The sequence below is a fragment of the Erpetoichthys calabaricus genome, chromosome 2 (genome assembly GCF_900747795.2).
Source record: "Erpetoichthys calabaricus chromosome 2, fErpCal1.3, whole genome shotgun sequence".
NCBI lineage: Eukaryota > Metazoa > Chordata > Cladistia > Polypteriformes > Polypteridae > Erpetoichthys > Erpetoichthys calabaricus.
In genome coordinates this window covers 73,752,573-73,778,634 of record NC_041395.2, presented here as the reverse complement: position 1 = coordinate 73,778,634, position 26,062 = coordinate 73,752,573, and the positions used below count along the sequence as shown (strand labels likewise).

Sequence of the window (26,062 nt, the reverse complement as noted above, 5' to 3'; positions counted from 1 at the left end):
TTGGCAAAAACACACCATACACAAAACTGGATATTGTGTCTTGCCAGTTGGTTAATGTCTTTCAGCACAGCAGGCATGATGGAGTTAAGCTTAACAGAAATATTCATGACCTATCGGATAGTTCCCTGAGAAACGACAACACGTAGTTGATATAAACTGCTGAAAAAACAAAAAAAAAATTTCAGTGCAAACACAGACTTGTGCATCGCATTCATCACTTTTTAAAATACTTGTCACATTAACACACATTATAACAACAGCTCAGTGATATGAATTATTCTGCATGACAGTCATCATTTAGCTGGTTTGACTGCATTTCTCTGCTTGATCAAGGGTGTCATTTCCCAATTTCTCTGAAATTTTGCGTAAGCATGGGTCAGAGTTGCTGTAAATATACACAAGCTTTTGCCTCAACTCTTCTATTATAAATCTCAATGTTTGTGGGAAGTTGCATATGCACATTTCAAGCCTCTTTCTGTGCACATATAAGCTTTATAAATTAATCTCCAAATACCTCCAGAATATTCCTTGTTAATCTTGGGAGGCTATCCATCTTTCAGTGTATGGATTACTGTCAAGGAAAGGCTGTCAATGATTTACAAACAAATTGTACCACAAAATAGGAGTTAAAGAAATGCTGAATCATCTCCTTTTTAAATATCCTTTCTTGAACAAAGCAAACAAGACAATTATGAAAATTAACACAATGCATCACACATATAACACTGTTATGAGTAGATTGCACAAGCCAAAGTATGTTCACACATTAAAGTGCGTAAGAGATAAATGACAGATGTTTGCACAAAGGAATGGTGATGAATATGAACGCAAGATATGCAATAGTTGTGTGCGTCATCTCCCTGGACACATAAATGATACACGATTATAAATTATTTGCCCTTATGCCTTAGGGTCAAAAATACCTGAGAACCATGATAAAACATTTCTACTCTTAGTGTTGCACTAAAAGGCTGAGTCTATATTCAAATAAGGCAATTGATGCTAATCATAAAATACACAGCATTTTAACTTGTAAACAAAGTATTTAACTTATACAAAATATAATTTACCCAGAATTTTACAAGGAAGAAGGCATTCTGTGGTCCTTTTCCAAAGAGTTCCTTCAAGCCTCCTTTTTTTTCTGGAAACTTATCATAAATCTGACGAATGTCTACTGATTCAAGCAAGGCATCACTGTAGGAATGGTTTGCTTGCCCAATATGCACAAATAGATGTTTGTTGTACTGAAAAAAAAAAAATACAAATATGCTATTAAAAACACATCTAGTGATATGCTCTATTTGCTACAGTTGCAAGCTTACCTACCATATACACAAAGGAAACATACAAAAAAGATAAAATTTCATAATCATCACAAAAATGAAACTTGAGGTAATTGTTAAAACATTTTCTTAGAATGGTCCACTTTACAGATGTACTTTACTAGTAATTGATTTTGTGAGGGTTATTTCAAAGTCATTCTCAGATCTCAGTTCAATAATTGTTGCAATAAACTAGAAGTATTCTGCAAAATGTAAGATTAATGGCTGCTGTCAAATGATATCAATACAAAAAAGTATAATCCATTTAGGAATGACCACTAACCAAGACAAATCACACATGTCAAGTGCAAAATTTTAAATACTACAACTAAAAAGAACAAAGCCGTAACTATCCAGAATTATTTTTCCAGAGAACTTATAGCAGCGCTTGCAAGCAAGGTTCCTTTAATTTGTAGGGAAAAAAAGGAACAACAATTGGAGCTCAGTCATTAACTAGTTACACTTATGAACAGTGTGAAACAATGAATACAACAAAAGTATTTTTAATTTTTAAAGCAAAAACTGTCACATATAAACTTAAATGATGTTTTCTTTCCACATTTTGAAATTAACATTTGTTCTACTTTCAGATGACTCTTAACCTAAAGCTTAGGATTAACTACATATCATTGGTTACACTGCATTATGCAATTAAACCTGTATGATGTGTTTTTGCCATTCTCGAGAGCTGAGTTTAATGCCAGACCAACACTTAAAATGACATAGGTTGAAGCAGGAAACAACCCGGGAAGGGCGGGGAGTAGGTTTGTGGGCAGGGGAGGTTTGTTATTTTGGGTGGGGGTCTTCTCCATTTCAGGGCCCACTTAACCACATATTATTAATTACCCCAACAGGTCTTTGGGGATCTGTGAATTTTATATTATATATATATATATATATATATATATATATATAAATAAAATACAGTGTGGGCAAAAGTAGGTTTACAGTTGTTCATATACAAAAGACACTTGATACAATAGCTTTATTAACTTTTTTAATTCAGAAGAATGTCACAATGGCAAGTACAATTTCATAAGTGCTGAAATTGCTGGCTGTGTGTACTCACAATTATAAACTTACTTTTGTCCACCCCATATATATATATATATATATATATATATATATATATATATATTATAAATATACATACACACACATACACACATATATACGTACATAGAGTGTTCTCCCCAGAATTTTTTTTCCTGCTGAGTGGAATGAAAAAGTAGCCGGGTGGGGCGGGATGGGGAAATTTGGTGGTGGGGAAAATTAAAATTAGCCTTGTGCCCTGTGTTGGCTGGGATTGGCTCCAGCAGACCCCCGTGACCCTATGTTCGGATTCAGCGGGTTGGAAAATGGATGGATGGAAAATTAAATGTGCACTACTTTTATTAGTTAATTATTATTAATTATTTTCCAATGCTCAATACGACTTCCTTTTTTAAGGCTTGACACTTGTGCCAGAATATTTTTAATAAATTTAAGAAGTATCCAATTCAGGATCCTGCAACCCTAACAAAAATTCAAAACAACAATTGTTATGACATAAACCAAGAGGCACAAGTATTGTCGCTGTCAGGAAGAAAAGTGAAAACAATGAAGAAAAAAAAAAGTATGGGAAACTTAATGAAGAAAAATTAAAAAATATCCTTCAAAGCCAACTTGCATATGCAGAAGGTGTCTTCATTTAAATATTTATTCTTCTTTTCTTCCTAGAGGCCCAGTTGTCTGCAGCTTTCCCATAATCAAAGTGCCCAGGATCTTGGCCCTCCAAGGAGATCAGCATGAGATTATTTAGCGTGCTTCGATTCATGTGATTTCTCAAACATGTCTTGATCCTTTTATGGGCAGAAAAACCCCTTTCACGTGCAGCTGTGCTCACTAGGATCACTAGCCCAATATGAGCTAGTCTGGCTAAATTTGGAAACGACTGAGTTCTGATGTCGTTGCCATTTTTAGTAAAATCTGATTTTGACTGAAGTCTTTGTATGATTGACTTCTGATCATTTTTGACAACTGTCCATTCTTGCCTGCTCCTTTCATATTTTAAAATTGGAGGGCTACCATTTTTGGAGTAATGATCGAAAAGAATTTCAGCAAACTCACTTGAATCGTGAGTTTCTGCATTGAAAATATTTGAAAAGCTGGAAATAATTGGCATGTCAGGGAATCTTGCATCTAGGTGCTTGACAACTGTCTCTAGGTATTTTATCATATATTGCAGTTTTGAATGACATTACATCACTCTGTGTATAAACAATGTGGAGATCTGACCATTCTTGCCAGACAATGATGCCGGCTTTGAAAATATCTCCCAGGAGTGTCTTTCAACTCCATGATGGACAATTTTGTGTCAAGCAAAATTGGCTCAATTTTATGTAAGAATGACATCTTGCCTTTGCCAAGCCTTGGACAACAAAGGTAATGCGTCTAAAAGCATCATCATTGAGGAAACAAAATTGTATGTTTTCATACATCTGCTTAATCCTTTACCTGTGATGTCATTTCGTTCAGTGGTCTCTCTTTCCAGTGCAGCTATGAAGCTATGACACTCATCATACACGGTTGTAGTGACTGTACTGCAGAGTCTGTACATATATACATTCACATATATACATTATACATACATATTACACACATTATATATATACATATATATATATACATATATATATATATATATATATATATATATATATATATATATATATATATATATATATATATATATATACACACACACACACACACACACACAGTGCATCCGGAAAGTATTCACAGTGCATCACTTTTTCCACATTTTGTTATGTTACAGCCTTATTCCAAAATGGATTAAATTCATTTTTTTTCCCTCAGACCTCTACACATAACACCCCATAATGACAACGTGAAAAAAGTTTACTTGAGGTTTTTGCAAATTTATTAAAAATAAAAAAACTGAGAAATCACATGTACATTAGTATTCACAGCCTTTGCTCAATACTTTGTCAATGCACCTTTGGCAGCAATTACAGCCTCAAGTCTTTTTGAATATGATGTCACAAGCTTGGCACACCTATCCTTGGCCAGTTTCACCCATTCCTCTTTGCAGCACCTCTCAAGCTCCATCAGGTTGGATGGGAAGCGTAGGTGCACGGCAATTTTAAGATCTCTCCAGAGATGTTCAATTGGATTCAAGTCTGGGCTCTGGTTGGGCCACTCAATGACATTCACAGATTTGTCCTGAAGCCACTCCTTTGATATCTTGGCTGTGTGTTTAAGGTCATTGTCCTGCTGAAAGATGAACCGTCATCCCAGTCTGAGGTCAAGAGCGCTCTAGAGCAGGTTTTCATCCAGGATGTCTCTGTACATTGCTGCATTCATCTTCCCTTTATCCTGACTAGTCTCCCAGTTCCTGCCGCTGAAAAACATCCCCACAGCATGATGCTGCCACCACCATGCTTCACTGTAGGGATGGTGCCAGGTTTCCTCCAAACGTGACGCCTGGCATTCACACCAAATTTTCTTTCTCATGGTCTGAGAGTCCTTCAGGTGCCTTTTGGCAAACTCCAGGTGGGCTGCCATGTGCCTTTTACTAAGGAGTGGCTTCCGTCTGGCCACTCTACCATACAGGCCTGATTGGTGGATTGCTGCAGAGATGGTTGTCCTTCTGGAAGGTTCTCCTCTCTCCACAGAGGACCTCTGGAGCTCTGACAGAGTGACCATCGGGTTCTTGGTCACCTCCCTGACTAAGGCCCTTCTCCCCCGATTGCTCAGTTTAGATGTCCGGCCAGCTCTAGGAAGAGTCCTGGTGGTTTCGAACTTCTTCCACTTACGGGTGATGGAGGCCACTGTGCTCATTGGGACCTTCAAAGCAGCAGAAATTTTTCTGTAACCTTCTCCAGATTTGTGCCTCGAGACAATCCTGTCTCGGAGGTCTGCAGACAATTCCTTTGACTTCATGCTTGGTTTGTGCTCTGACATGAACTGTCAACTGTGGGACCTTATATAGACAGGTGTGTGCCTTTCCAAATCATGTCCAATCAACTGAATTTACCACAGGTGGACTCCAATTAAGCTGCAGAAACAACTCAAGGATGATCAGGGGAAACAGGATGCACCTGAGTTCAATTTTGTGCTTCATGGCAAAGGATGTGAATACTTATGTATATGTGATTTCTCAGTTTTTTTATTTTTAATAAATTTGCAAAAACCTCAAGTAAACTTTTTTCACGTCATTATGAGGTGTTGTGTGTAGAATTCTGAGGAAAAAAATGAATTTAATCCATTTTGGAATAAGGCTGTAACATAACAAAATGTGATGCGCTGTATATATATGTATATATATCTGGAGATGATACTATTTAGTGGATTCTCCATAATTGATAGGAGCCTGCTGAGCGCCCGTCGCCCTGCCACAGATGTTAAACTGTCCAGCTCCATGCCAACAACAGAGCCTGCCTTCCTCACCAGTTTGTCCAGGCGTGAGGCATCTTTCCTCTTAATGCTGCCTCCCCAGCACACCACCGTGTAGAAGAGGACGCTCGCCACAACTGTCTGATAGAACATCTGCAGCATCTTATTGCAGACGTTGAAGGACGCCAGCCTTCTAAGGAAGTATAGTCGGCTCTGTCCTTTCTTGCACAGCGCATCAGTATTGTCAGTCCAGTCTAATTTATCATTCAGCTGCACTGCTAGATATTTATAGGTCTGCACCATCTGCACACAGTCACCTTTGATGATCACGGGGTCCATGAGGGGTCTGGGCCTCCTAAAATCCACCACCAGCTCCTTGGTTTTGCTGGTGTTCAGTTGTAAGTGGTCTGAGTTGCACCATTTAACAAAGTCATTGATTAGGTCCCTGTACTCACCCTCCAGCCCAATCCTGATGCAGCCCACGATAGCAGTGTCATCAGCGAACTTTTGCACATGGCAGGACTCCGAGTTGTATTGGAAGTCCGATGTATATAGGCTGAACAGGACCGGAGAAAGTACAGTCCCTTGTGGCGCTCCTGTGTTGCTGACCACAATGTCAGACGTGCAGTTCCCAAGACACACATACTGAGGTCTGTCTTTAAGATAGTCCATGATCCATGCCACTAGGTATGAATCTAATCCCATCTCTGTCAGCTTGTCCCTAAGGAGCAGAGGTTGGATTGTGTTGAAGGCGCTAGAGAAGTCTAGAAACATAATTCTTACAGCACCACTGCCTCTGTCCAAGTGAGAGAGGGATCGGTGTAGCATATAGATGATGGCATTCTCCGCTCCCACCTTCTCCTGATATGCAAACTGCAGAGGGTCAAGGGCGTGTTGAACCTGTGGCCTCAGGTGGTGAAGCAGCAGCCTCTCCATGGTCTTCATCACATGTGATGTCAGAGCAACAGGCCGAAAGTCATTCAGATAACTAGGATGTGATACCTTTGGGACTGGGGTGATACAAGATGTTTTCCAAAGCCTCGGGACTCTCCCCTGTTCCAGGCTCAGGTTGAAGATGCGCTGTAGAGAACCCCCCAGCTCCGATGCACAGACCTTCAGCAGTCGTGGCGATACTCCATCTGGAGCCGCTGCTTTGCTGGCACGAAGTCTCCTCAGCTCTCTGCTCACTTGCGCTGTTGTAATTATGGGTGGGGATGTCTCTCCTATGCTGGTATCAGCAGAAGGATGTGTGGAGGGTGCAGTACTCCGAGGTGAGAGTGAGAGTGGGTTAGGGTGGTCAAACCTGTTAAAGAAGTTGTTCATTTGGTTTGCTCTCTTCACGTCTCTCTCGATGGTGGTACCCCGCTTCGAGCTGCAGCCAGTGATGATCTTCATCCCATCCCATACTTCCTTCATGCTGTTATTCTGCAACTTCTGCTCCAGCTTTCTCCTGTACTGCTCCTTCGCCACCCTGAGCTGGACTCGGAGTTCCTTCTGCACGCGCTTGAACTCATGCTGATCACCGTCTTTAAAAGCCCTTTTCTTCTGGTTCAAAAGGCCCTTGATGTCACTTGTAATCCATAGCTTGTTGTTAGCATAGCAGCGTACTGTTCTTACTGGAACTACAATGTCCATACAGAAGTTGATGTAGTCAGTAGTGCAGTCAACAACTTCCTCAATGTTCTCACTATGAGATCCCTGCAGGATATCTCAGTCTGTAGTTCCAAAACATTCTCTCAGAGTATTCTCAGCCTCCGGGGTCCACTTCCTGAATGATCGTGTGGTTACAGGTAGGACTCTCACTTTTGGTTTGTAGTGAGGCTGAAGCAGAACCAGGTTATGATCTGCTTTCCCAAGCGCAGGCAGCGGGGTGGCGCTGTATGCGTCTTTAACGTTTGCATACAGTAAATCAATAGTCTTATTTCCCCGGGTGTTACAGTCCACATACTGGGAGAAGGCAGGTAATGTTTTGTCCAGCGTCACATGGTTAAAGTCTCCAGCGATTAGCACAAGTGCCTCAGGGTGCTGCGTTTGTAACTTAGCAACAGCAGAATGGATGATGTCACTCGCTGACTTCACGTCCGCCCGAGGAGGTATGTACACGATGACAACAATGACGTGTCCAAACTCTCTGGGCAAGTAATAGGGACGTAAACTTACGGCCAACAGTTCGATGTCCCTGCAGCAAGTGGAGATTTTGACGTTAACATGTCCCGAGTTACACCACTGTGTATTAACATAGAGAGCGAGTCCTCCTCCTTTGTGCTTCCCACAGGTACTTGCATCTCTGTCCACTCTAACTGTGCTAAACCCGGGTAGCTCCACGTTAGCATCTGGGATGTTAGTTGTGAGCCACGTTTCACAAAAACACAACAAACTGCATTCTTTGTAGGTTCTGACATTTTTCACCAGCGCAGCCAGTTCGTTGGTCTTATTTGAGATTGAGTTCACATTCCCTAGAATCACAGAAGGCACCGAAGGCTTAAAACACCACTTTCTCGCAAGCCGCTTCATTTTTAGCTTAGTGCCCGCTCTGCTGCCACGATACCTCCTTCTTACCTCGTCAGATAGATAGATAGATAGATAGATAGATAGATAGATAGATAGATAGATAGATAGATAGATAGATAGATAGATAGATAGATAGATAGATAGATAGATAGATAGATAGATAGATAGATAGATAGATAGATAGATAGATAGATAGATAGATAGATAGATAGATAGATAGATAGATAGATAGATAGAGATACTTTATTAATCCCAATGGGAAATTCACATAGGGAACCACACCGGCACTGGCATTTGTTCTCAGCGCTCGAAGTTGAGTACTTGAATAGGCGAGTCTCGGCGTGTGAAAATCCATGCCTATGTTGTAAAAGTAAGTGTGTCCAGTGAACAAATCCACATAAAACAGTGATAGGAGTGATCAATAATAGAAAAATAAAAGTAGAAAAGTACACATACACATACAGTCATACACGGAGCTGCTGAAAAGGCTGCCACTCTCGGCGGCGCCGGATGAAATAATGATAAAAATATCATAAATTACACCACTTGTTACAGACTGGAATCAAATGTATGTTTTTATTCTAAAATAGTAAGAATATGAGCAGCTCACTTCTCAAAACGGACTCGTCCGGGATCGAACCTGTGAAGTTTTGATTACCAGTCAGCAGTTGATACCGTTGCACCACCAAAGCAGTTGAGCAAATGCGTGTCAATGTCGCACCCTAACGCGGGTTCTTTTTCTGAGGTTATATTTTTGAATAAAAACGCACTTGTTCTGTTATATTTGTACCTTTTGTGAAAGTGTTTCTTTGATATTTGGAATTTAGGCTTCACACATTATACACTTCATGCCTACATTTTGTCAGTTATTACTAAAACATGAAAAACGTTTCTGTTTTAACGATGTGTTTACATAGATTGTTGTAGACACGGAACACACATGAAATGCAAGTGTTTCAAATAACGATAGTATTTATAAAAGGTGTCACTTTGCGTGACGTCTCACTCTATACAATTCTAAGCAACTGACACACAGGCAAACAGACTTGAGCTGAGAAAACTGTGTGGGGAGGGGGATGTGATAGCTGCTTGCTGTTTGCTGCTTATCCACACATTTATAGGACAACAGATGCTGATGGAGAAGTGCAAAGCGATTTAAGGTGGGACGGATCTATGAGTTTTTTCGCAGGCTCTGGTAATTCTAGTGTTAAGTAATAAATATTCTATTAATTACTTTACATTAATTTGTCAGTGTGGAATTAACTGCACCTGCCATAATATAAGAACTGTGTCCTAAATTTGATGGATATCTGAAATTTGATATCTTATATTCAACAATGATTTGATACTAGTATTAAATTTTCTTTTACAGATGCCAAGTTTAACATTATATTATTTGAAAGAGGGAATAAATGTATACAGTGTAACTACAGAAGCTCAGAAAAGTGCATATCACATACTCCATCTAGTTTATACATATTGCAGACCTACTTGGCAATACATTTAGCAAGTCTTTTAAAGAAGCTGATGGGGCAAAAGATTGCACTTTGTGGAAAAAATCTGTATGCCACTGTTCAAAAAATGACTCTGGGGACTTGTATTCTAATGCTGGTACAGAGGTTGAAAAGTTATACAGTCTAAAATTAAATTAAAATAAATGGACATTTTCAGTATTAAATATTGAATACAATTATGGCTTCAATACGGATTTTTTCTAATCATGCCCTACTTAACCCCACCCATTTCCAGGGGCTCAACAGTATCTGGACATTTCACTGACAAGCTGTTCCACAGCCAGGTGGGAGCAGTTCCCTCATTATTTCATTAATTATTAAGCAGATAAAAGGTCTGATTCCAACTGTGGAATTTGCATTTGGAAGCTGTCACTGTGAACTCTCAAAAGAAGGTCCAAAGTGCTGCCCAAGTAAGTAACACATCCCAACATTAGGCTGACAAAACAAAACCTTTAGAGAGATAGCAGAAACACCAGGAGTGGCCAAATGAAGCATATGGTACATTCTTAAAAAGAAAGAACACACTGGTGAACTCAGCAACATAATAAGATCTGGAAAACTGTACTTGGTAAAGAAGAACCTCTTCACAACATTCAGCCAAACCTAGGTCTACCTCCCAGAGAGTGTTCTATCAGTGCCACAGTCTACAATCAAGAGAATACTTCATGAAAGTAAAGACAGTGTTTACCACAAGGTACAAATCACTGGTAAACCTCAAGTATTGGAAGGACAGATTAGACTTTGCCAGAAAGTCCAATAAACAAGCAGCAAATGAAGAGACCTGCAGTAAAGGCCTGGCAAAGCATCACTAGAGTGGAAACCCAGCACTTGAAGATGGCCACTGGTTCCAGACTATCAACTAAATATTGAAAATGATTATATTTGTGATTGTTTGTTTGACCAGAAACTTTTCAGCCCTTGGAAATGAGGGTTATGCAGAAAAATGGATGTCACTCCTAAAAGGCTCATACAATATTTTTAGTAAATCCACTTAAATTAAGGCTGAAAGTCTACACTTCAATCACATAATGATTGCTTCATTTCAAATCCACTGTGGTGATGTAGAGAGCCAAAATTATGAAAATTGAGTCACTTTTCAAATACTTATGGACCTAACTATATCAAAAAAGATTTTTCTAAACTTGTACAAAATATTGACTCAAGTGGATACATATAGGATCAAGACACTTTAGATTTCAACTTTTACTGAATTCAGTTGTCTCTAAAATGCAAGTTCATAGATTAATGTACTTGTAATGTACTACTTTCACAGTATAAAATTACAAAAATCCAGTGCACAAAACAAGTATTTCAATAAAAAAAAAAAAAAAAAAAGTGGAAAGATTATCTTTGCATCGGAGTAAACAAACTAGAGTAAACCTTTTTCTTATAGTTTCATTTTTTCATTATGGTTACATTTTAATGTAATAAAGCTTGGCCAGAGTAAAGTTCTTTTTTGTTTAAATCTAATTAAAAATAAAATGCAATGCAAAAGTACATATGATTAAAATTTAGAACTGAAAAAAAAATGGACCTGATAAATAAAAAAAATATATATATTTTATATATATATATATATATATATATATATATATATATATATATATTAAACATGTTTGAAGTTAAGTCAAAGAAACTTGTCCTAATATTAAAACTAGAACAGTAAGATGATCAATCTTCATCTGCACATTTCTGCTTTGTCTTTTTCACATAATGAAAGACATGGTCCAGTACTGAGACATGCTTCTTGCACTGCCAGGCATTCAGATAGCTTATTCATGCTTAACTTTATCCATACTTAAAGCACTTTTTAAAAAGAATACCAAGTCAAAAATAAAATACACTCTTATACCGAATCAGGATCTCTCTGTTGCTCAAGGAATGCAGAAAACTCCACCAGTCTAAGTTTTGTTGTCCCAATTGAACGACCTTGCCATGCAGGAACGGATGGTGCTGGTGCTGTTGCAGATTCATAACCTGTTTTTTATTTTAAATAAGAAAGCAATTATTAGTTGTGAAGTGGACTTTAGACTAGAATGCAGAAAATAGTTTTGAAGGACAGTTAAACATTTTAGAAATAAAAAAACTTCTGTATTTAAAACTAAAATACCAGAAATAACCATTTAAGATCCAATGCTATTGATCTAATTAGTATCTCTCAAAGGGCTTATACTAAAGTTGTGGGTATCTAGTCTACTGTATGTGGTTTCTTGTTCTCCACTTCTTGCCTGTTCAAGGAAGTCTCATCAAATCCTGCTAAATTTTACATAGTTCAATTTAATTAAGAAATATGGCTTTCGGGAACAGAAAGTGACAATACATAAATAATACAAGTGCAGAAACATTTTTTTCAGTCAAGCAGATTGGTCAGCAAATGAAACAGAAAACACAAGGCTGTAGTTTTAAATTTGACCACTGGATTTCTGCTTAGCACTAAGCAAGAACTTTTTGTCAGTTGGCCCTCAGACAATATAACTTCTACATTTTGTTGTTCTGAAAAATTTCCAACCTTAAGGCAAATCTCAACAGTTTAGATAACTTATTCCAGGTTTGTTTTTATCTCTTTGCCTCTCTTTCCAGCCTTTGCCATTACCAAAACTATGAACGTCACTACCTTTAGTAAACCAAAAGAATACATTTACTGCACACCAGTTGACAAAGTCTATTAATTTATTTTGATTCTTTTTAATTAGATTCTGTTTCATTTTTCCCCCTCGTTAATTAGTCAGATGCATATAACAGAGCAGCTAAGAACTAAACTGGTATTAATTACACCTGTGATGATTATCAAAAGGTAGCTCACTAAAATATTACAGGAAGAAGGAGTGAAATTTACTGTACTGATTCAACTCATGTCCAAATAGCATTTTGAAGCTTTTACCCAGGAAGGCAAAACAATACTATGAAATTTCTGAATAAGAGCAGAAATATATTGTATTAGCAACAAGAACTAGATTCCAATTAATAAAAAACAAACAAGAAAACAGAAAAATAAAAATGTAAAGCAGAGCTGCAAAGGCTTTATGGGACCAGGGGAGCCTTTAAATGTTTTAAAGAAATCCTAAAAAGTCAAACAGGTCATCAGTTTGAAAATAAATAACAAAAGTTTAATGCTGCTGTTTTAACAGAAGGGGAAAAATGACCAAAAAAAAAAAAAAAAAACCTACAGTAGACTTTGCAGATATGTTAGCAAGCTCTTAAGATTTTATGTACAGTGGAACCTCGGTTCACGACCATAATTCATTCCAAAACTCTGGTCGTAAACCGAGTTGGTCGTGAACCAAAGCAATTTCTCCCATAGGATTGTATGTAAATACAATTAATCCGTTCCAGACCGTACGAACTGTATGTAAATATATATATTTTTTAGTTTTTAAGCACAAATATAGTCAATTATACCATAGAATGCACAGCATAATGGTAAACTAAATGTAAAAACATTGAATAACACTGAGAAAACCTTGAACAACAGAGAAAACTAACACTATAGTGCTAGGAACCACTCGCTAAAAACACTTTTTTTAATGAGTTTTAAGCACAGGGGAAAAAATGAACATTTGAAAAATCCGTAATTTAATAAACCACCAAGAAAAGTAACATTGCAACAATGCAGGCTACGAACCGATCACTGTAAATAGAACTGAAAACAAAAACAAGCCTTCTCTACCTTATGCGTCCCTCGCTCGCCTCTCTCTCCCCCGCCTGTTTGTGTGTGTGTGTGTGTGTGTGTGTGTGTGCGTCTCTCTTTTGCGAGCCTGGAGCGCCTGTGTGTGCTGTCACGCTTGGGTCACAAATTTGCACAGAGACACAGGAGGTTGTAGAAAAAAAGGAACTTTATTCAAAGCTCTGCAAACAAACATTTGTCTCTTTTCAACAGTTTAAACGTGCTCCATGACAAGTCAGAGATGACAGCTCCGCCAGGAGCAGAGATTGTCTGAGAGAGAAAGAAGGAGTAGCAAGCAACCAATTTAACAAACTGAAAGAAGTCCGTGCAGGCTTTTTAAGAAGGCGGAGCACCGCGCGAGAGGCATATCACGCGACAGAGCCGGCCAGAAGGGAAAGGAGGAATGTGAAGGTAGTTTGTCCATGTTTCTTAGGGGTTTTCCCAGGGGCGTCTGTATTCTCTGGGGGTGCGATCAGCTTCGCAGCTCACAGTGTGTCTCTCTAGAGCGCTCCTGTGTGTGTGCGCACGCGCCTCTCTCGCGTGCTCCTGTGTGTGTGCGCGGCTCTCTGTCTCACGCTGCCTGCGTGTGTGCCTCTGTCTCTCGTGCTGCCTCTGTGTGTGTGTGTTTGTGTGTGTGTGTGTGTGTGTCATGCTCTCTCTCTTGCTCGCTGCACAGGAAATGCACAGGGATAGACTGAACATGAACAAACCAAAAGGGAACCTGGCTTGTTCGTATACTGAGTGTGTGGTCATGAACTGAGGCAACAGTTTGGCGAACTTTTTGGTCGTAAACCGAGTTGTACGTGTACCAAGATGTTCGTGAACCGAGGTTCCACTGTACTACTTTTACTTTGTAGTACAGAAATTTAAGTATTGACATTCCTGGCAATCATTTGCCTTACTTTTCACATAATGTTTCAAATAAATTTTGATCTGTTGTTGGACAATGGTATTTGGCCCAGCCACCTTCATGTCCTACCCAAAACTGAGGCAAGTCTCTCATATTAGTAAGTTATGAACATAATAATACAAGAGAACAACTAATATTCAGACAACGAAAATGCTTTTGCCTGATCCATTTTCTCAAACAAAGCAATAACATATCTTATGACAGCTACATTTGGTAGAAGAAAAATGACTGAATACATAAAATACTTACAAAGCCTATACATACTCAAAACTCACCTGAAAGAGATGTTGTCACTTCTGGCTGAACTGGGTATGTTTGCTGAGCAAATGGCTTAATACTATGCAAACCAAACACAAATATAATTAACAATTTTAGAATTAAAGTGTAACTAAATAAGCATATTATTGTAAAGAATGGGTACAAAGCTGAACTAAACAAATTTAATAATGATTTTTAAAATTAAAAATGCTTACTTAAGATTAAAAAACAGTACAATGTTTTATGTATTACTGTACCATATACAGATTAGAAAATAGTACTCTATTTTAAATATTATCGAACCATATATACAGTATATTATGATGTACAATGAAATAATCACTTGTTAATCATTGCCATTCATATATTGAAGTAGATCACTAAACTCCAGTCTGTTTCAAATGTTGCAGACAGTCATGTGAAAAAGTGAATATACCCCATGAAATGTTTTTTCTTTGTTCCACATATGTGGAAATATCAAGATTTGATTATCATTTACAACAAGACCATTAGATAAAGCTGGTGTGAATGAAAATATACTTTAGGATAATTTATTTATTGAAAAATAAACAGATACACTTTTTCCACAGAAAAAGTGCCAGTGCCTCAGATAGCTAGTATTGCCCTTTTTGGCAAACACCTCAAGGTGTTACCTATAACTGTCAATCAGTCTCTGAAACCAACTGGGAAAATTTTCCCACTCATCCATGCAGAATTCTTTCAGCTGCAAGATGTTTGAGGGGTGTGTTGCATGCACAGCCTGTTTCAAATCCTTTCACAGCATCTCAATGGGATTTAGTTCCAGGCTTTGACTTGGCAACTACAGAGCCCACCATTTCTTCCTTTTCAGCCATATATTTACTAGTATTTTTAGAGTCATTTTCAATCTTATCAAGTTATCCACAATCACCCACTGACACACTGAAGACTTCATAGTGGGTGCTATGATGGTGAGCTGCCCAAGCCCCGATACTCCAAAGCAGTCATGAATCATAACATTTCCACCACCATAATTTACAATTACAGTCCGATTTTTCAGGTTAAATGCGGCCTTTGGGTTTTGTCAAACATGTCTTCTAGTGTGGTGGCCAAGTAACTCTTTGCCCCATTTGTCCAGAACACATTGTTCCAGATATTCTGGACTTTGCCTTCATGTTCAAGGGCTAATTTTATTCTTGCTTTGATGTTCTTTCTGAACAACAAAGATTTCCTCCTAGCTCACCTCCCATGTAGATCTAATTAGTGTAGCCCCTTTATAGTAAAGACTCATGCACTTTCATGTTAAAAATTGCAAGAACTACGTGTTGGTCCTGTGCATCTTGTTTTCTGTTCTCGGGCTGAACTTGCTGGGGTGGCCAGGCCTGGACAAGAGGGCAGTTATTTGAAATCTGCTCTACTTGTACATGATCTTGGATTGGACCATGACATGGTTGAAATCCCCACTCAATCATCTATAACTTTTCTGAAGGCCTCAGAGAACTCTTTCAACCTTGGCATAGTGATAACAAAAAAATCAATAGCAAACCAAAGTAAATGTCTGAGGTTCAAATAAGATAGGTTCTTCTGAGCTCATCCCAAATGATGTTCTAATCATTTGCAGCACCTGGATTCTAATTTAGGTATTTGATAAATGTAAAGGTGTGCTTTCTTTTTCCACATGCGAAATTTACATTTATATTAAAATTATAGAATGGCCTACAAAATGTAAATCTGCAACACATCACAGAAGTGATGTCAGCCTGCCATGCAATGGGAAAAAGAAAATGTACAAGTAACATGCTCGTTATGTTATGTTATGTAACCCTACTAAAAGGTTCTACATATCGCGGTGTATAATAAATAGTGTTTTATCAAAATAATTGTGTTTAAAAAAAAAAAAAAAGTGTTTAACTAAATACAATAAAACAATTGGGTAAGTCCTTGACCTCAAAAGTTTTGATGTTAATTAAATATTATGATTTAGTTATGCAACAATTATACATATTGCAGCTTTATAAGAAATACAAGAATGAAAAATTGGTAATTAAATTAAAATTAATTTCAGATATCAGGATATGATTTATAAATAAAGAAAAAACATTTGATGGCTGTTTCACAATTTTAGATTTTTTAAATGGGAATAGCTGCCATTAAAGGTTATGAAAATAGTGTATAGATAAGGCAAGATGTTTATAATGGGAGAACAGTTTGCTGTATATTAATACTGTCTTACAAGCAACATTTTTATAATAGCCTCATTCACTATGACTTTAAATATATTACAGTCATATGAAAAAGTTTCAGCCTGCATAATAATTTACTTTCAACAAAAAAGGTAACAGTGGTATGCCTTTCATTTCCTAGGAACAACTGAGTACTGGGGTGTTTTCCGAACAAAGATTTTTAGTGAAGCAGTATTTAGTTACCCTTGGGTAACTTTGGGTACCCTTGTAATTTTGCTGATTTGAATGCATGTAACTGCTCAATAATGATTACTTGCAACACCAAATTGGTTGGATTAGCTCGTTGAGCCTTGAACTTCATAAACAGGTGTGTCTAATCATGAGAAAAGGTATTTAAGGTGGTCAATTGCAAGTTGTGCTTCCCTTTGACTCTCCTCTGAAGAGTGACAGCATGGGATCCTCAAAGCACCTCTCAAAAGATCTGAAAATACAGTGATCCCTCGCTATATCGCGCTTCGCCTTTTGCGGCTTCACTCTATCGCGGATTTTATATGTAAGCATATTTAAATATGTATCGCGGATTTTTTGCTGGTTCGCGGATTTCTGAGGACAATGGGTCTTTTAATTTCTGGTACATGCTTCCTCAGTTGGTTTGCCCAGTTGATTTCATACAAGGGACGCTATTGGCAGATGGCTGAGAAGCTACCCAACTTACTTTTCTCTTTCTCTCTCTTGCGCTTTCTCTGATCCTGACGTAGGGGGTGTGAGCAGGGGGGCTGTTCACACACCTAGACGATACGGACGCTCGTCTAAAAATGCTGAAAGATTATCTTCACGTTGCTACCTTCTGTGTGCAGCTGCTTAGTGAAGCAACATGCTGCTGCACGGTGCTTCACATACTTAAAAGCTCGAAGGGCACGTATTGATTTTTTTTATCTGTCTCCCTCTCTCTGCTCCTGATGGAGGGGGTGTGAGCTGCCACCTTCAACAGCTTTGTGCCACGATGCTTCGCATACTTACTATTGATTTGTTTGCTCCTTTGAAGAGGAAGATATGTTTGCAATCTTTTAATTGTGAGACTGAACTGTCATCTCTGTCTTGTCATGGAGCACAGTTTAAACTTTTGAAAAAGAGACAAATGTTTGTTTGCAGTGTTTGAATAACGTTCCTGTCTCTCTACAACCTCCTGTGTTTCTGCGCAAATCTGTGACCCAAGCATGACAATATAAAAATAACCATATAAACATATGGTTTCTACTTCGCGGATTTTCTTATTTCGTGGGTGGCTCTGGAACGCAACCCCCGCGATGGAGGAGGGATTACTGTAAAGATTGTTCAGTATCATGGTTTCGGGGAAAGCTACAAAAAGTTATCTCAGAGGTTTAAACTGTCAGTTTCAACTGTAAGGAATGTAATCAGTAAATGAAAGGCCACAGGCACAGTTGCTGTTAAACCCAGGTCTGGTAGGCCAAGAAAAATACAGGAGCAGCATATGCGCAGGATTGTGAGAATGGTTACAGTCAACCCACAGATTACCTCCAAAGACCTGCAAGAACATCTTTCTGCAGATGGTACATCTGTACATCGTTCAATTTTTCAGCTCAATTTGCACAAAGAACATCTGTATGGCAGGGTGATGAGAAAGAAGCCCTTTCTGCACTCACGCCACAAACAGAGTCACTTGTTGTATGCAAATACTCATTTAGATAAGCCAGATTCATTTTGGAACAAAGTGCTTTGGACTGATGAGACAAAAATTTAATTTTTTGGTCATAACAAAAAGCGCTTTGCATAGCGGAAGAAGAACGCCGCATTCCAAGAAAATACCTGCTACCTACTGTCAAATTTGGTGGAGTTTCCATCATGCTGTGGGGCTAGTACTGGGACTGGGGCCCTTGTTAAAGTCGAGGGTCAGATGAATTCAACCCAATATCAACAAACTCTTCAGGATACTGTTCAAGCATCAGTCACAAAGTTGAAGTTACACAGGGTTTGAATATTCCAACAAGACAATGACCCAAAACACAGTTCGAAATCTACAAAGGCATTCATGCAGAGGGAGAAGTACAATGTTCTGGAAAGGCAGTTACAGTCCCCTGACTTGACTATCATCGAAAATCTAAGGGATGATTTGAAGCAGGCTGTCCATGCTCGACAGCCATCAAATTTAACTGAACTGGTGAGATTTTGTATGGAAGAATGGTCAAAAATACCTCCATCCAGAATCAAGACACTCAAAAGCTATAGGAGCTATAGGAGCATCTAGAGGCTGTTATATTTGCAAAAGGAGACTCAACTAAGTATTGATGTAATATCTCTGTTGGGGTGCCCACATTTATGCACCTGTCTAATTTTGTTATGATGCATATTGCATATTTTCTGTTAATCCAATAAACTTAATGTCACTGCTGAAATACTACTGTTTCCATAAGGCATGTCATATATTAAAAGGAAGTTGCTACTTTGAAAGCTCAGCCAATGATAAACAAAAATCCAAACAATTAAGTGGGTTCCCAAACTTTTTCATATGATTGTAACTGCTAAAGGTACTTTAATTTTCAGTCTTTGATGTTGGTTTAAAATTAGTCCAGTAAAGTAAATAAGATGTGCTCAATTGAATGAATACAGCTTTTTAAAAAAGGTAAAGTCAACAATATGACAATGTTCATCAGATAAAGACAATATAATAGTTAAAGGTACATACTCTTGTGAGGATCCAGGTTGTCCTGTTGATATCATGCCAGGCCAAAACTTTGGGGGGAGGGAAAAGCAAAGTTAACAAAAAATAAAACAAATCCAATTTAGGCAGTTTCATAGGGCACGTTTAATGAAATAATATAGGAATCTGTTCTCAAGTTATATCTGACCAGTGCTGAATGTAAAATCAAATCAAATGTATCTTATGCCGCCTTAGACTCTGTTGTGCTCAAAAAGTTGTGGACTAAGTAAATACAGATTTTTTTAAGAAACAGTCCCCATAAGAATAAACTTTCAATTATTATTAAAAAAAAAAGTTACTATTTGTATTTTGAGGCTAAAGTTCAGCACTCAAGGATACATAATTGAGACCATTATTTAAATTACATCGTCTCACACAAACAATTTTTTCCCCCAACATAAGACTTAACCTTATTTACTCAATGTTTCCCCCCAAATACCTCAGAATAGTCAATTTTCATCCTATTTCCTTTGACTTTCCAATATCTTTAAAAAATGTTCTCTCTCTTGAATTATAGCAAGTGTTTTTTTAAGTCATTCTTTAGCAAAAGTTCAGAGGGTGACAGTTTAGAATCAAGTTGACTGGCATATTTATTGTCATGCTATCCGTGCATAGTATTGCAGCATACAGTGGCATGAAATAATGTTCCCTAGGTCAAGTGCAAGACAGTTAAAGAACAATGCTACAGTATAAACAGAAAAAACATAGGTAACTAAATATTAATGATTTGATATAGTGATAATGACATTTAATAATAATAAAAACAATCAGTTGTACTGTTATTTAAACTGGTTTAAATTTCCTCTCCTTAGTTTGTGCTTCCATCCTTTCCATCTCTACCTCCTACTTCACCTGTTCCATGGCATGTTCAGGTTATAGACACAATTTTTCAAGAGGTTTCTGCCAAGTTTGAATCTAAAACATATCCCTGGTAGCAAGTCTGGAGTGGTTTGCCACTGTGATTTTTAGAGCTATGCTGTCTACAAATATAAGATCCTACAGTTGCCTATGGCAAATGGATCTAAAGAACTCTATTCATGTCCCTCATGATACCTCTGATTAACACAAACAACCTCGCCCAAAACAGGGATACCAGGCTTGGGAGTAGTGCTCATTGGCAAGCGCCATATACCTGGGTGACCTGTGGAGGTTGGTGTGGCTCATTCTGAGAAAGCCGCCTGAAGAAACATTGCACCAACAAAGCCAAGGATGAGTGTTGGTTGTAATGCAAATTGGGTGGTGGACAAGAGTGGGAAGGATCCAGGTATTTTAAAAACATTAGAAAAACTGACGAGAACAGGCCATACAGCCCAACAAGCTTGGTCATCCTATTCACCTAGACTCTCCAAAATAACATCAGGGTCCCTAAAGGTCTGCTCGTAACCGCACTACTTTTTAATTTATTCTATGTGTCCATGGCTCTTTTTGTAAAGATAAACACTTTTAAGATTTATTTGAAATAACGTTCCTGTGTTCTTTTTGTCAAGTTTATTTTAAAATAACAACTGGGATTTACTATACTAATTCCTTTCATAATTGCAAATATTTCAATCATGTTCCCTCCTAATCTTAGTTCTCAAACTCATTCAATCTCTCTTCATAGCTCTTACCTCTTAGTCATGGAATCAACATGGTCACTCTCCGCTGGATTTTCTCTAGCACTGCTATTTCCATTTTGTAATATGGAGACCAAAACTGGACACAATACTCCAGGTGAGGACCACTTAACCATTACGTCCATTGACATATACCCCAAATATTGTGAAATACAACCTAACATCGTATTAGCTTTCTTGGTTGTTTCTTTACAATTTCTAGATGTATACAGTGACTAGATTTACTACGACTCCTAAATTTTTCTTGTAAGCTGAACTTTGAAGTTTCAGATATCCTAATGTATCTTCAAACCTAACATTTTACTTCCTACGTGTAATACTTTATTTACTTACAATAAATTTTATCTGCCTCAAATTTGCACAAGCCTGTATGCTATCCAAGTTCCTCTGTAACAATTCAGCTGATTTTATGTTATTTGTCTTTCCACCTATTCTGGTATCATCTGCAAACTTAACTATCCTATTGATCATATTCTTGTACAAAAATAATATGGACATTAAAAACAGCAGAGGCCCCAGCACTAATACCTGAGGGACACCAATGTTATCATTTCCTAATTCTGAAAAAGTTCCCCTCAGCATTACACCCTTTTCTTTCTGTGTTTGAGACAATTTTGTAGCCACCTATGGAATGTACTCTGAATTCCCACTTCTTTAAGACTAATCACTAACCTTTCACGTGATACTTTAACCCTTCTGAAAATCAAGATAAATAATATCATATACACTTCCTCTTATTGTATGCTTTTGTTGCTTCCTCACTGAATTCCTCCACTTTAAGCCCATTTGGAAGTACACCAAACAAAGCTGTCAGTAGATTAGGAGGGATTGTGACACCAAGGCAGTCTAAAAGGCATTTCAAGATTTTGGTCCAGAATGATGTTAATTTGTTGCATGCCCAAAACATATGGCCCAATATGGCTGGAACTTGATTGCAACGTTTACATGTTGGATCTTGACCTGGAAACATTTTGGACTATTTTAAATGAGACAGATGCGCTCGATATATAATTTTAAGTTGGATAACTGTATGCTTTGCGCATATGGAGCTCAAGTGAATTTTATGCATTGCTACCTTCCACTCCTTTTCTGAGATGTTGAGAGATCCTTTTCCCACTATACTCTGGGATCTTTGAAAGGAAGGGACTTTAAAATGTTTTTATATAATACAGAAATGCTGTCGGAGTCCTCGAGACTGATCAATATTTTTTCCAGAATAGAGGTAGGAAGAAAGTGAGGGAAATTGGGCAGGTTTTGTTTAATAAAGTTTCTAATTTGAAGGTAATGAAAAAAATGTGGTACTGGAAAGTTACATTTGGAGTGAAATTGTTCATAGGATGTGAAGACGATGTCTTTGTACAGGTCGCCTAAGTGATTTAATCCCCAATGTTTTCCAGACATTAAAAACTGTTTTCGCTTGAGAGGGTGGAAAAAGGTAGTTCTCATGCAGAGGTGCCACAGAAAAAAAGCTTCTCTGTCTTAAAATACTTCCAATATTGGTTCCATATTCTGAGTGAGTGAAGCACAATTAGGTTGTTAGTATATTGGCGATGACTTGTACTTATTGGGGTACAAAGCAAGGAATATAAAGTACTACTGCAGGATTGTATTTCTATTGTGGACCAAGCCAGTGTCTGTTCATCTATTTGTGTCAGTCTCCAAGTTTTATGGATTGTATATTCGTTGCCCAGTAATAATATTGAAAGTTAGGTAGAGCCATGTCACCTTCTGCCTTAGGTCTTTGTAGGGTCGCCCTTTGGATACATGGAAGTTTTGAATTCCAAATAAATGAGGTTATGATTGAATCTAATTTCTTAAAAAATGATTTATTGATGTATATTGGAATGTTTTAAAATCAAAAAGAAGCTTGGGGAGGATATTCATCTTGACAATATTAATTCTTCCAGCTAAAGTGAGATGGAGGGTAGACCATCTATGCAAGTCTTGCTTAATATTTTTCCATGCAAACAGCAAACTTTTGTTGATAAAGAGCTTTATGTTTATTTGGGATGTTTACCCCTAGGTATTTAAACTGATCTGCGATGATAAAAGAGAAGGTGTCCAATCTAATACTGTGTGCTTAAGAATTCACTGGAAAAAGCACACTTTTTGTTCAAATTAATTCTGAGACCAGAAATCTTTTGAAATTCTGTTAGTGCTGTTAGGACTGCAGGCACAGTATTTTGTGGATCTGATATATACAGTACCATATCATCTGCATATAGAGAAATTTTCTGTCAAGTCCTTCTCTGATAATCCCCTTTGTCTCATAAGCATATCGACAGTGAGCTGCCATCCATAAACAAATGTTCGGGCCAAACCCAAATTTCTCCAATATGATGAAAAGGTAGTTCCATTCAACCATATCAAATGCATTTTCTGCATCTAACGATATCATCTCCGGGGTGTTAGACTTTGTGGGTGATATTACATTAAACAGGCGTTGAAGATTGGAAGCTAAGTGTCTGCCTTTAAAATATCCAGTTTGATATTACTGAAGGAAGGACATTCTCAATCCTTCTAGCTAGGACCTGAGAGTATCTTAACATCATTATTCAAAAGTGAGATTGGTCTGTATGATGAACATTGTACTAAGTCCTTATTTTGCTTAGGATAAATGGTAATTAAGGCTTGACGAAAAGTTTGAGGTAGAATTTTATTGTCTCCAGCTTCTGTAAATGTTGCTAATAAATGGGGAGATAGCTTAACAGAGAATTTTTTATAAAATTCAGCAGGGTAGCAATCAGGGCCTGCTGCTTTCCCACTCTGAAGTGAGTTTATAGCATCTGGTAATTCTGATAGTGCTAGAGGTTTATCCAATTCCTCTGCACTGGGAGTATCTAGTCGTGGTATCTGTAATGCACCCAGAAATGGATTAGGTTGTGTGTTGTATTCTACTCAGTTTAAAGAAAACAAGTGTACAATCTCTAAATATGTGCTCTCTTCTAATTCTTCCATTTGCGATGTCTTCTAACAATGCTAAAGCAGCCATGGTAGTTGAAGACTTTGGCCATTCCGTGCACCATTACATTGTTACAGATTAATTATAACAAAGTGCTTTAAATTTGTAAACTATATGCAGTTACTTTCAGTAAATTTGATAAAGCTCACGTCACTGATGCAAATCTAAAAATGAAAGGGAAACCACACAGAAACAGTAGCACTGCTCTGACTCTCACAAAACTGTGCAGAAACGTGTGTATGCATGGTCAGAGGCTGCCGTGAAAATGTGCATGACATTATGCCAAGTTTAGTTTTTATATATCTTGATGTGTGCATGGAAACGGGTATACTCAACATTTTTCTGCATGTTTATACATAAGGCCCAAGGTGATATCTTAGATTTCAGCCTATTTAATGCAAGCAGTACTCCTGCCTCTAGAATTTCCAAGTCACTAAGCACCATCTTAATTGTCTCTTTTATATTTGGTAACTCCAGGCCACCTTAAATTCCCTCGCATCTTGTCAGCGGCATCTTTGCAAATGTGTCAATCAGCACTGGCAGCAAGCAGCCTGCTATCCCATCCCCCACTGACACAGCTGAAGTTCTCCCAGCTAAAGTCTCTTTTTCTGGGTGTGAGGTGCCTGGAGTTGTATAGGGTAAACAATATATCGTTATTTGGAATACATACATTTCATGTGTGTTCTGTGCCTACAATGATATAGGTAAATGTAAGACGACAGGAAATGTGAGGCAAGAAATGTTGAACACATAACTAAAACAGAATTTTTATTCATGTTATAGTAAAAATTACTGTTTGAAGACTTAAGTCCAAATATCAAAAATATTTTCACAAAAGGTATGACTAAACAAGTGTACCTTTATTCTAGAATATAACCAAAGAAAAAAAAATTCAATGTACATGTTGCTGCCAGTATATAAAAATCAAAGTCTGTTTATCAATTGCATGGGTGGGTTAGAGGTAAGAATTATGACTTTTTTCACAAAGTTACTATAATATTCCCTCTAAAATCGCCTTTTTAATGTTGTTAAAAGGATGTAAATATAAACTTTCCTCTGTATGAGGGTGTCTACAACACACTCCTAATATAAGACCTTGATCCGTAAAGCCATCAGGTTGAATCAAAACATCATCATTAAGTACACGATCGCCATCTAACTGAAGAAGCACTGTATTTAAATTCTTTTTTACATAAATAGCAACCTCCCCTACCTTTTCGGTTTTGCCTGTCTTTCATAAAGAATGTGTACACATCTATGTTATACCCTTGCCCATCTCTACTATTTAGCCAGGTTCTTTTTCCTGGTATATCAAAGTTATGTGCAGCTGCATATAATTCCAACTCATTTATTCTCAATTCTCTTAGCATTAAGGCAGCAATTTTTAACGTATCACTAACTCTTCTATGGTACTTTAATCTAAAACCAGCATGCATTTTTTCAGTATTTTGACCACCACAGCTATGCTAAGTGGTGTCTGAATTCTCCAGTTTTGTTACATGCTTATAAGTGCATCTACTGTCCAGCACTCAAAATGCATGGATAGCCTAATATAGCTTGTACAAATGTAAAAGTCAATTATTTCTTGGCACACGTTATTTTTGCATAGATTTTCACTTTAAAGGTTAGCATACATTTTCAATTAAAAATACAAAACCTCCTCTGCGTGCACTGCCAAAAACTGCTTCATTATTTATTAATGAAAACCAAACGAAACATTTCAATCAGCTGGATACATAAAATAACATATGCAGTACAAACAAATATTTTTCTATATAACTAGGTATAAAAATTTGGGTGAGAGTTCAGCCCTTTAAAATTAATTATGAATTATAAGTTTAACAAACCACAGTTCCTGTTTAATACTTATTGGCCTGTATTAACTGTTCAAGGTGCTCTCACTATAAAAAGTTTTCCACCTTCTGAAACTTTTCTTACTAGACTTTCCATCCACTTCCCTAGGATTCTCTTCACTGCTTCCTTTTTTTCAGCCCAATGCAACTATAAATACTATAACTTTATAAAC

The 26,062-nt window shown here is 37.6% G+C and overlaps 1 protein-coding gene across 5 annotated transcripts in view; it reads right to left on the bottom strand.

Moving 5' to 3' along the window:
- tead1b (TEA domain family member 1b) overlaps positions 1–26,062 on the bottom strand; it is a 184,158-nt gene that overhangs the window by 19,973 nt on the left and 138,123 nt on the right. For all 5 annotated transcript variants that reach the window (XM_051922781.1, XM_051922782.1, XM_051922784.1 and 2 more), the window contains 4 exons: positions 19,444–19,490; positions 14,595–14,656; positions 11,598–11,722; positions 1,071–1,244 (listed from right to left, as the gene is read on the bottom strand). In XM_051922781.1, coding sequence (XP_051778741.1) covers positions 1,071–1,244; positions 11,598–11,722; positions 14,595–14,656; positions 19,444–19,490 — 408 coding nt within the window. The remainder of the gene's footprint in view (positions 1–1,070; positions 1,245–11,597; positions 11,723–14,594; positions 14,657–19,443; positions 19,491–26,062) is intronic.